The 12,957-nt window shown below is 40.3% G+C and overlaps 1 protein-coding gene across 2 annotated transcripts in view; it reads right to left on the bottom strand.

Moving 5' to 3' along the window:
- Positions 1-403: 403 nt before the first annotated feature.
- LOC102697200 (interferon-induced protein 44-like) overlaps positions 404-12,957 on the bottom strand; it is a 111,486-nt gene continuing 98,932 nt past the window's right edge. For both annotated transcript variants that reach the window (XM_069180168.1, XM_069180169.1), the window contains 2 exons: positions 1,401-1,501; positions 404-782 (listed from right to left, as the gene is read on the bottom strand). In XM_069180168.1, the coding sequence (XP_069036269.1) occupies positions 600-782; positions 1,401-1,501 (284 nt within the window). In that variant the 3' untranslated portion in view covers positions 404-599. The remainder of the gene's footprint in view (positions 783-1,400; positions 1,502-12,957) is intronic.

Here is a 12,957-nt window from a genome sequence, read left to right as displayed (position 1 = left end):
GCTCTGCTGGCTTGATGCCACTGGGGCTGTACTTTAAGTTTTGAAATAGCCTCAGGAGACAAGTTACACTGGAATTAAAAAGTAATTGTAAGGATCTGAGCACCATTGATGTAAGTATTATAAGAGTAATGTTATAAAAAGATCTTGAAGGTGGAGAAATGGGTACTTTCTTTTTCGAATTGCATGGGATCCTAATTCATGTTTTCAAGGGGTACATGGTTTCAAGGGCTCAAGGAGTGCTCTCTCCTGGTCCCATTAACACCTCTTTCAGCAGCAACCTAGCTTTCTGAGGTCCAGGTACTGGCCAGGCCAGCTTCAGTGGGCTGCTTGATAAAATGATATACAGTATCGGCTACTTTATATCTTGGAGTAAAGCAGAACCTCATGAATGATTTAATTCATATTAGCATTAGGTGGTTTTTATTATTTTTTCTGTTCATATTCTTATACATAGGCATTTTTCCCTTGTCAAATTTCTAAAAAATATATGAGAATATCAGAAAAACAAGAAACAAAATTGAGTTAATTTAGCTGTTAATTTAGATATGCATCAGCGAAATTTCTAAAATATAGTGCATAGTTATTAATACTTTACAACTTTATTTCTTATATCCCATTTGCGTCAAGTTTAGTAAGTGTCCATTTGCAAATCTGAGTATCTGCAGCAGTGCTGTCAGGGCCAGGACATCAATGTCATCATTCAGGCTGATTTCCTCACTGTAGTTCTTCACGGGAAGAATGCAGTTTACAGGAATGCCCGATATCTGATGAAACCTCTCTATCTGAAATATAAAGAAAGACAGATGATTGATTAAATATAACATACAAGTCCAAGGAATTTAATTGTACTTTAAACATTGCAGACATACTGTAAACATCAAAGAATCTAATGTCTATTAATGTCAAATGTCCCAGTGAATGCCTGTGTGTCTGCAGATCTTGGTATGCAGGGAGACTAGTGACACAGCCTGTGCTCTCCAGACTCTTTTCTCCTTTCTTTTGTGAGAAGATGCTTCAGTTCCTCAACAACACATTTCTAAATTACTGGGCCAAGCAAAGAGGCTGCAACCTGCTTGTCTCAGACCCAAGACCCACCTCAGTAATGCATCTCCTGCATAATCTAAGCCTACTATACCTCACCGAGAGTCCCAGAGGCCGTTAGACTCTAACAAGATCCCTTAACTTCAGAGCTCTTACTGTCTCCTTCCAGCCGGAGCCTAGATGGCAACTGATTATGAAGCAAATCAGCAAAAGTAATTTAAGCTGATTACAATATTTTAATAAGGTACAAACCTTGAAGGAGTATTTCTTGAATATTAAGGTCAGGTTTGCATTCTCTTTATTAAAGTGTAACTTGAGACAGTAATACATTAATATTAAATAGCAAAGTTTAAACTCACCTGTGATTTGATGTATTTACTCCTGTACACATTCCTGACATCTTTTCCTACCAATGGACAGGCGTTATCCACCTTAGTTAACAGCACAACCTGGGGAATATCTGCAGAAACAAAAAATATATTTTTTTAATCAAACCTTCCTTATGCAGAAGTTATGATTTCAGAGGCAGGGAAATGGCAAAAGTGGAGCTATTATTGACTATTATTTCTGAGCTTCTTCCAGGCAATTTGATTTTATACACTGTATTTTTGTACTTCACTCATTCAGCTTTAGAATATTCCTCGGATCAGTCTATCAGGTGTAGTGGATCATATTCTTGGGGTAATGTAAGGCTATACTTGTCATGAAATACAATTCATTCAGAATTATTGGAACAAACCTCTCTTTTATTTGGGATCTTTAAAACTTTTATACATTTTAATTTTGTTTTTCAGATGTAGTGAAAGTTTTGTCTGTACCATTTAGATTGCGTTGTGTTGTGTTTTACTTTCATCATTTCACACTGATGGAGAAAATAATCCGTCATTTATATTATTATATATTTTAGAGTTTTTCTCACAATTTTATTTGACAATGTTTTAGATGTTGTTGTGAATCTGTATTTTACCAAGCAGTTTAATAGTGCTGAATGGAAGTTCCCAATTTATTACAGCATTGATCAGATGTAGAATTATTTGGTGCATATGTGTAAATGGTAGGTGCTATTTTTTAATATTGTAAGACCTAATATCCTGTAGCGGCAATGCCTGTTTATAAGACAGAATTAAGTGTTGCTTCCCAAATGAGGCCTCATCTCTCTGTTCACCTCTGTGGTGCAGCCACAGAGAAGCTATTCATGCAGGCTGATTTAAAGATGTTTTCTTTTGATAAGGGACAGCTCCCAAATGGGGATGCACTTAGCTAAGCCTGGCTATCATGATCAATGGTCATCCATTGGCGCCTATCTGTCTAGGGAGTGCCAGATGGACATCTGGACTGCATTCCTAGGTGTCAGGAGTAAGTGACTCATATCTCACCTTGATCAACCAATCAGGGACTGGTAGGGCCGAGTAACCCACGTGGGACTCTGATGCCCATGGAACTTTCAGCCAATGAATGAGCTGAAGTTCCTCCAGGTAAAAACAGGCAACACAGAGAGCCTGTAGGAGACTATTCTAGGGACTATTCCAGTAGGAGAATTCTAAATGAGAATTCCAGGGCAGGACGGCCCAGGAGCAGATGGCTCCCAAGGGCAGGACATTCTCGCAGCGCACCTCCTGATCATCCTGAGACTCAGCCCGGACAACCACGGAACGGCCAGTGTGTCCGAGTGCCAGAACTTTTCTTTGTTCTAAGAGTCGAGAGCAGAGGTGGCCAGCGCGTAACCAAAAGATCCACCCAAGGTTAGCATCAGCAGCAAGCCTCGTGAACAGGTCGGAACTGTGGACAGCTGAATCACTATTCAGAACTAGCTCTTCATCAGGAACAAACCGGTCTTCTTCCTGACTTGCTGACCCACAGTATCTTTTCTCCTGTGCACAAACTTTGCTAGTTAAAGCCAACACTAACTAGCCGGTCAGTGAGCATCAGCAGCGCACCGTCACAAGCCCCACAGCACAGCCTGGCACGGAGCCAGAGAGCCCGCAGGAGATCTGAATCCCCAGAGATTGGATGAGTATTCAACTTCAATGCATTACAGCTCGAGAATTCAATTGTTATCCCAACCAGTTGATATCAATTTAATTCCTAAGAGTTATGTACTTGTTTTGAGTATCTAATGTAGAAGTTGTAACCAAGTTCAATTACGAAACGGTCTAAATGAATGATATACTGAACGTATGTTTTCTTGATATATGTAACTCTTCGTAACTGATTGAATATATACCTTTTGTATTCTGATAACCCTCTCGATAAGATCTGTTAGGTTTACATGCATATTCTATGTATTCATAAATGTATCCTCGTGTATTAGTACCTGTGTGTGTGCGTTGTTTGAGTTATATCGCATGGTTGGATTCTAAAGCCATTAAAAGAATCATTTTGTGATTTACTGCTACAATTCATAATTGTCCCAGTAAATGCCCAAACCCTACAGAACTGGTGCCTCGTGAGAGCACACTACAATCCTCATCTCTGTTTTATTTCTTCTCTTGGCCACAAAACTGTCCATGTGTCATTACAACTCTCCAGGGTTTAAATTCAGTTTAGGTTGATGACAACAGCAAAGTAATTTTAAAACTATCCTTTTAGACAGGACTCTTTAGCTTTAACAGCTGTGATGGCTATGAGCAAGGTACCTACCTCCAAGAGTGAGTGAGCACTGAGGGCTCCTGTAGTGGTGAATTCTGAATTATTGCTGTGCAGTGATTGCAGTCAGTGTGACCCAAAACTTTATTAATGTCTTTCGTAATTACTATACAGCCAAAGAGCAGTCGTCTTTTGCTAATTTGTGCAGATTGCATATATGAGCCTGATTTAATAATATTTAAAAATGCTCTCAAATTCTTTGTTTATATTGTATCTTCTATGATACTAGAGGCTTTCATTAAATCCACTGTTGTTTCTGCAAATGAATGTCTTGAACAACATTTATTATTATTCAAGCTCTAAAAAGGTACTTGTACTTGTACTTTGGCATAAATCTTTTAAAGAATCTTAATTTATTTTTTAAATTGAATAGCTAGTTGCTGTTTTATGCCCAGTCAGATTAAATTGAATTGTCTGTTGTTACTCATTTCAGTTTGCATTTACTCTCTAACTCTGACACCTGCCTGTCAGATCTATACATTGTGTGTCCTATAATGAGCTCTACAAGAGAATCTATACCAATCTGAGGGTGATCTTATCCCTCCTTAAAGTCACTATTGAGCAATAAAACAAGGCATTCCTGTAAGCGGTTCCATGGGAGAGATAACTGTTTGACAAATTGTATCAAAAAGTATATTAATCACAGGCAGCCAAATACAAGTTTTTTTTTACTTGTAAATGTTAACTATCTGAGAGATAAAATCATGTTAGCTTAAGTCTCATCAATTAGAAATACGTAGAATGCATTTGAATGTTACACATAATTGTGTAGAAAGCTGTGTGTTCATTGAGTCCTTGAGTGTTTTTACAATGAGCTCTAGGCTGTCAGCCAGTTTGGGAAAACATAGGTGTAGTGAATTGAGGGTTTGATGAGCTACAGCTGTGATGGTCTCTATATCGAGTATACAGATGCAGCCATTCAAAACAAGTGCGGTATGCTGTGGTATAACACAGTGGGCGTGTCACAGTATACCGCATCCTACCATATGCAAATTAGATTATGTTAATAGTATCCGGAATCACCTTGTAAAACCGGCAGGTGGAGAAAATAAAGCTTAACCTCTCCTGTACAGCATTAGAGCTGTCACCAGAAAACATTAGGTTTTGAATCCTGATCACTGCTGAGGGACTATCTTTATTCAATTAAGAATTTAAGTTGTATACTCTTTAGACTTTTAAATTTAAACTGTATTACAGTATGTTAATCATCATATATTAAAAAAATTGGTATATTTTATGAAAGCAAGATTGCTTAGTTGGACAAAAGTACACAACCTACCACCTTTATCATAAATATTTTAATGATGCTGAAATATTTTATGCATCAAAGTCTTTACCGAAGATATTACTAATAATGTTAATAATGAATGACCTTGGACAAGCTATAAACTCAAAGTATTACCCTGGTCCACATTCTTTGTAACTGTCTTTGTAAACAAAAATACTTTATTTTATTAATTGACAAAAAGTAACACCACAGCTTTTCATTGATCCGATCACGCATTCGTTTCCAATCATACAAAGTAAGTCTTGAGAATCTCCTATTCACCATGTCCTTCACATGCTCATAAAAGATATTAATTTAGGAACATAAACATATTGCTGTATGTAAACTGTACTGTATATGGCTGGTCTTGGTAATTTAAAGAAAAAATACAGACCATTATTCCATTTCTCCCTAAACATTTTAAGCATAAAAGTTTTATAAAACGGTCCCCAAATATGCGATTTCTGTATAGAATGAATTTTAATTTTTTAAATTTATTTAACATGAAAATTAAGCTGTTTACATTCCTCCACCTGAAAATATAGTCCCTCGTTGCTACGTAACGCAGAAACACAGCCACAAGTAATTAGCAAAGAGAGGACATTAGCTAGCCAATATGATAAAGGAATAAATGATTTGTTTTTTGTTTATTTCTTTAGCACATTTATTTGAACATTTCCATCGATTGTACAAGCACTGAAAAAGTGTCCAATCCCTAGTTCGTCAGGAATTTTCTTTTACTATAACAGACATAAAAACTCCCTTGCTTTAAACTGGGTGTTTCATAATTTCTAAGAATGAAAATGACTTAAACTATGCGACACTTATCATTCAACGAGAGCTCAAAATATCACAAGGATCCTCAAGAGCGCAACAAAGACAGCAGAAAAAGATATCAGATACATGAGAATCCAAGCTTTTTTATTTACGCTAAGAAGTAGTCTTTGAAATTTCTTTATCACTCAGTGAAGTCAAAATTCCGGGGTGTGCGTATATTAGAGAATATAGCACGGCTTCGAATGTGTATCAGCCAATCAGATTTCAGGACCGGAATTATTCGTTTTATAATAGGGAATATAGTATGGAATCATGTATCAAAAGAAATAAATAATTATATTAATTTAAGGATCTAAACATCTAGAAAATATGTATCTATATAGCAGGTAGTATTACTGTATTCCACTTTCTTTGTAAACATGGAAAAACAGATTCACAAGGCGAAGCTGTGTCACTCTTCTGTGTAAAAAACCGTGGCTGCTGTTTTTAATAAGTTGCTGAGTAAAGAATAGGAATGTTCCTGCTCTCAGTCTTTACCGAAGATATCACTAATTGTATTAATAATGAATGACGTTGGACAAGCTGTAAACTCAAAGTATTACCCTGGTCCTCATTCTTTGTAATCGTCTTGGCAAATGAAAAAACTTTATTTTTTCATTGACAAAAAGTAACTAGTATTTAGTTGATCCGATCACGTATTCATTTCCAATCACACAAAGTAAGTCTTGAGAATCTCCGATTCACCATACCTTTTGCATGCTCATAAAATATATTAATTTAGGAACATGAAAATATTATATAAACTGTACTGTATATTGCTGGTCTTGGTAGTTTAAAGAAAAAATACACATCCGTATTCCATTTCTCCCTAAACATTTTAAGGATCAAAGTCTTACATGTGGTTATTTCGGAAACGTTTTTACGTGCTCCTTCTGACCATAATAAGATTATATACTTTGTGAACCTTTTCTGTGAATTTGCTCGTTATTGGATTAAACAAATGCATACCTTTAGAATTTGATTAACAGGGAATATAATATGGAATCGCGTACCTAAACAAATTAATAACGATATAATTATATTCATGTACTGTCTGGCAGAATAAACTGAAGAGTTAGTTAATGCGACACGGAATTGTTAAGAATTATCACCTCTTTTTATATCTGAGAACAAATGAGAACATTCCACTCAATGGGTGATGCATTTTTATCTCAATCACCTGCTAATTCGTTTTACACCATGGGAAGACAGGAGAATGTGGTTGTACTGTATCTGTACGGAATGTGTGTTGCATTTACAAAATTCAAGTGTTTCAAGTGTATAATTAAAAAGTAAAAAAAAAACTTAAAGCTTACACAAAGATTCTAAGATGATCACGAGGAAGAGTATTGCAGATCTAATGGTCTAACCCCATTTTGATTAAAATCACAAATGCATGTTTATTAAATGCCTTTTTTGATTCACAATCTGAAAATGAAAACCGGGGTCGGTCAAGTCAGCTAGAAGTTCAAAAACGATTTTGGCACGCCTGTAGCATTTTCACGAAACCTCCTAGAGTTGTGAGAACACTTGCTTTGTGTATAAAGTACATTGTGAATGTTTTCACAGCCTTCACTTTGTCATTTTTATGCCATTTTTTTACCACGCATGTCCATATCTTAGCAAGGGAAACAGAAAGCCTTCAAACCAAATGCATTTTAAAGACAACTTTCCACCCCCTCTACTCTTATCAGAGCAGAATAGGCTATACTTCGGTGGATATTTTGGGTTTTGCTTGTTCACATATCTCCCCTTTTTATAAAATGACATGGTTGAAAACTGTTCCAGAGCCACTGTTGTTTCATCAGTGAAAAATACATAATGAAATGCCTCTCCCTGTTCAATCCATTGGAAAAAAGAAAAGGAGCATAAAGGGTCTGATGGTCATAAATGATATTAATTTAGGAACAGCATCAGATATATTTTTTTTAACTGCACTGCATCGGAGAGAATACCATAGCTTTTTTTTTCACTCCCTAGCATGTTTTTCTTTACTCCCTGGTGGAAACGGGCTTCCATAAGAATCAGTATTTTTCCTGCATTAAAGTTTAACTCGTTCACAGCGCCCTTACATTACAAACTCCAAGCGTTTCAATTTGGCTGTGTTTATTTAACAGGTTGTGAAAACAGTAACAATGTACTTTGTACACACAGCAAGCGTTTTCGTAACTCTAGGAGGTTTTGTGAAAAAGCTACACACATGCCAAAATCATTCTTGTACTTCAAGCTAACTTTACTCCAGTTAACACCTGATCATCTACTTTAAAAATTTCAGTGCTTTGTGTATATTCTAATTGCAGTGGGGGCAGGGTGTGTGGGGACAGGTTACTGTTTTCACAGCCTTCACTGCTGTTCACAAGCCAATAGCATTTAAACCACAGCACCCACAATGCTGCAAGTGTTTTACACACTAAGCAGAGTAAGCACTAAGCACTAAGCACAGAAGAGTGACACAGCTTCATTTTGAAGCCATTTTTTTACCACGCTTCTTTTGTTCATATCTTCGCAAGGGAAACAGAAAGCCTTCAAACCAAATGCATTTTAAAGACCACGACTTGTGAAAATGTTCACAGCCTCCACGTAAAACTCAAAAAATCAGTGAGCTAATTCTCTTTTCATTGATGTGTAATTACACACTAACTGGAACTCGGGGGGACAGCTGTGTACACACGTTCACAACGCGAGAAATACTGTTCAATACGGCTTTGTGCGAAAAACCCATATATCAGCATAGGAAGCATAACAGCATAACCCAAACTGTAAGCACAGGAATAAAGCTTTGTTTGATTTCTGAAACCCTTTCTTTATGTCCTGTTTTCATTCAGGTAAGGGTCAACTATATACACAATACTGCTGACAGCAGGAATATTCCTATTCTTTACTCAGCAGTTTATTAAAAACAGCTCCCATGGTGTTCAAACCAATGTTTTAATACAGAAGACTGATGCACGCTTCGTGTTGTGAATCTGTTTTTCTAAGAAAACATGTGTCCGTGGGGGAAGGTGGAGTGTCTTTCATGGAAAGCTCGCTCCATTCTAAGTTGAAAATACCTGTAAAACCGGTTTGTTTACAAACAATGTAGACACAGACTCAGAGAGTGGAGTGAAATTCAGCACAGAGAAAGAGAGATGCGAAAACCACACAGCCCCAGGCAAATACACAATATTAATGTAGGGCTTTCGATTTGCACCCTACACCCTGTGGTACCGCTGTGTGCATACAGAACATGTTGTGATATTTAGAAATATAAAAATGTCAATATAATGCCAATAATATTTGCTATTTTAGTTTTTCAAAGAAATGTTTATTTGTTAAAAGAAAACTCATGGTGACAGCTGGGTGGAACACCCAACCTCAGGGTTATAAATCAGTCACTTGTAGCGGCGAGGCTTAATAATAAGGCAGAATTAAGTGTTTCTGAGCTTCCCAAATGAGGCCCCATTTCTCTGCTCATCTCTGTGGTGCAGCCACAGAGAAACTATTCATGCAAGATGATTTAAGGTTTCCTAGGACAGCTCCCAAAGGGGGATGCACTTAGCTAAGTCTGGCTATCATGATCAATGGTCATCCACTGGCGCCTATCAGTCTAGGGAGTGCCGGATGGACATCTGGACTGCATTACTAAGTGTCAGGACTAAGTGACTCATATCTCACCTTGATCAACCAATCAGGGACTGGTAGGGCTGAGTAACCCACGTGGGACTCTGATGCCCATGGAACTTTCAGCCAATCAACAAGCTGAAGTTCCTCCAGGTAAAAACAGGCAACACAGGCCTGGAGATTCAGAGATTCAACAAGATTCAGATTCGGGAGATTCAGTAAGATTCTGGAGAGGATTCTGTGGACTGTTCTAAAGGGAATTCAAAGGAGAATTCCAGGGCAGGACGGCCCAGGAGCAGAAGGCTCCCAAGGGCAGGACATTCTCGCAGCGCGCCTCCTGACCATCCCGAGACTCAGCCCGGACAACCACGGAACGGCCAGTGTGTCCGAGTGCCAGAACTTTCCTTTGTTCTAAGAGTCTAGAGTGGAGGTTGCCAGAGAGTAACCAGCAGCAGGCCTCGTGGACAGGTCAGAACTGTGGACAGCTGAATCACTATTCAGAACTAGCTCTTCATCAGGAACGAACCGGTCCTCTTCCTGGCTTGCTGGGATCCACAGTCATCTTTTCTCCTGTGCACAAACTTTGCTAGTTAAAGCCAACACTAACTAGCCGGTCAGTGAGCATCAGCAGCGCACCGTCGCAAGCCGCACAGCACAGCCTGGCACGGAGCCAGAGAGCGCGGATTGGACAGCAACAAGCCTGCAGCTGATTGTTTGTGCCTGCAGGAGATCTGAATCCCCAGAGATTGGATGAGTATTCAACTTCAATGCATTACAGCTCGAGAATTCAATTGTTATCCCAACCAGTTGATATCAATTTAATTCCTAAGAGTTATGTACTTGTTTTGAGTATCTAATGTAGAAGTTATAACCAAGTTCATTTACGAAACGGTCTTAATGAATGATATACTGAACGTATGTCCTCTTGATATGTGTAACACTTCGTAACTGATTGAATATATACCTTTTGTATTCTGATAACCCTCTCGATAAGATCTGTTAGGTTTACATGCATATTCTATGTATTAATAAATGTATCCTCGTGTATTAGTACCTGTGTGTGTGCGTTGTTTGAGTTATATCGCATGGTTGGATTCTAAAGCCATCAAAAGAATCAACTTTGTGATTTACTGCTACAATTGAAAATTGTCTCAGTAAATGCCCAAACCCTACAGAACTGGTGCCTTCAGAGAGCCACTATGATTACATATTTGGCGTCCCTGAACGGCTATGAAACACTACATTTATGGCGTCCCTGGCACGGGCGTGGCAAGACTGAAATGAATCAACCAAGCGGAATAATTCAATATAAAACGCCGCGGGTTTCATTCACGATAATACAGTGTGCTGAAAGCCGAAAGAAAAAGTTCCCCTTGCTCTTTAAGCAGTGCTTGATTGTTTTGTGATCTTTTGCAATCTACCGGTTTGATTGCATACTTGATCTTAAACTGTGATTTCGTACTTAAAAGTAATACTCTTTAAGTTTAACGATGGTTGCTAAAAGGTCTGAATTCGAGTCGCTATTAAGCACTCTCTCTAGCAGCGACAAGTCTGACCACGATCTCCGTCATATCTCCGTCAGCGGAGAAGCTAGGAGAATAAACCTCCATTCTCTGAGAGAGCTAGCGAAGGACATAGAGAGATTTGACCCCGCAGTGTCAGAGAATAATATCGAGAGTTATATTCAAGACCTCAGGTATACCCTGCAGTACCTGCCAAACGCCACAGAACAGGAGAAAGTGTTTCTGGTCAGGAAAACTACCAGCAGAGCTGTACATGAGTGGATGGCTAGGCAGATGAAAGAAGTCTGTAATGATTTTGAGCAGCTATGTCATGCACTTATCGAAGAATACAGTGCGTTTATTGACCCGACTGCTGCGATAGCCGCCGCTCTTAACATTAAGCACAAGAGAGCAGAGTCCCCTCGCGAATATTACGAGAGACTTAGACGAACTTATTTTGCAGGGCGAAATTATGAGGGTTGCGAAGAGAACACACATTTCAAGGGTTTATTCATTGCGAATCTCCACCCGTCAGTCAGAAAGATGATCTTAATGCATACAGATGCACAGACCATGAAAATGACTGATATTAAGAGATTCGCGCAGAAAGCCTGGGAGTATGATGTCCAAAGTCGCTCTGAGCAAAAAGCTGCTAAAGCGACTGTGTTCGCCGTCAGAGCCAGCAGGGTTAATTCCCCCCTGCTCGAAGGAGCACAGGCTCCTGAGCTGGCTAAGCCCCGTTCCAAAGCACTCACACAGGACCGCACCCAGCGTCCTAAGTGCCATGAGAACACCGGGGAAGGGAAAGGGCTAGAAAAGGCTGAACAAAAGGATTCAGTAGCCGCCCGCCTGGCCAGGCTTGAACAAGCTTTATTAGGACAGGGACAACCGTTCCCCAAGGCTGCCGGAAGCGTGAATGAGCTGATACTCTCCACTGGAGGAGGCGGAGACCCGCCCCCTCTCCCTCCCTCAGTCTATCTGATTGAGCGGAAGGGTTCCTGCCTGGATGAGGTCAGCCACTCCCAAGCGAGTGCTGACTCCACCCCTGAAGTCACAGAGCAGGCAGTAAAACACAGAGGAAAAGCACGAAGCTTTTACCTCAAGGCTGCCATGGGAGATGTCTTACCCAGTGAGACACTGATTGACACTGAGGTTGAAAGGTGTTTGATGTCACACGGCAAGCTCAAACGGGTAGAAAAAGAAAAGGGTATGCGACTCAGAGTGGAACCTTTGGTGGATCACCAGAAAGGCAAAGTGTGGAAACAGGTCAAGGCTCCTAAGCCTTCTGTACAGAAGGAAAGGGGGGCCAAGAGGCAGACTGTGCTTACACAGTGCCCACCGAACACAGAAGCCTATGCGGAGATTCCTTCTGTTCCCTCTGGACAAGAAATAAAAATATTTTCTTGTTCCCCGGATATACAGGGAAGTCGTGCCCTGGCCAAGGTCCCAACAGCCTCCATGCCACAGGAGCGGTGCTCCGAGCAGCCGCCTGATCCACCAGGTAAAGCACACACCTTTTACATCCCTAAAGAGGAGCAGATCTCCCCACCTGGCGATGAAAAGGAGCTTTCCCTGTGCACCCTGGCACCCAAGAGGGGTCAGGACCACCACCCTGCAGTGGTGGAAGGGATCCAGATGGCAGGAGAGCAGGTTGGTGATGTAGCCCTCGCCCTTAGCCCTGAGAGGTCCTCTATTAGTGAGGATCTGCTTGAGCAGCTGTCACAGGGCCACCGCCAGGTGCCCCTAGTGCAACATTCACAGGTTAGACAGGAGGTCCAGCTGGACGCTGAGACTACTGCGCTGTGGACACACCTGATCCCAGATGCCGATTCCCTCTGCTGTGACCCAGGGAACCTGCAGTCAGGTAACATTATTTCTCACAACTACCAGGTAGTGAGTGAGACTGACCTGATTGTTCCTGCCTCGACAGCAGGGTTGCCAACACACCCAGTCCCCCAGAAGGGACAGGGAATGAAAGCCAAGCCGGTTTTCTTACAGCCACCAGCTCAGTCTGTCAGTCTGAGTCTGACCAACAGTGGTTCACCCAGACTGGAGCTGGATGGTCAAGTCACCCGCCTGCCAGTG

This window comes from Lepisosteus oculatus, chromosome 18 (assembly GCF_040954835.1).
Source record: "Lepisosteus oculatus isolate fLepOcu1 chromosome 18, fLepOcu1.hap2, whole genome shotgun sequence".
NCBI classification, from domain to species: domain Eukaryota; kingdom Metazoa; phylum Chordata; class Actinopteri; order Semionotiformes; family Lepisosteidae; genus Lepisosteus; species Lepisosteus oculatus.
Note: the sequence above shows the minus strand (reverse complement) of the source record. Positions and strands in the feature narration are given on the sequence as shown.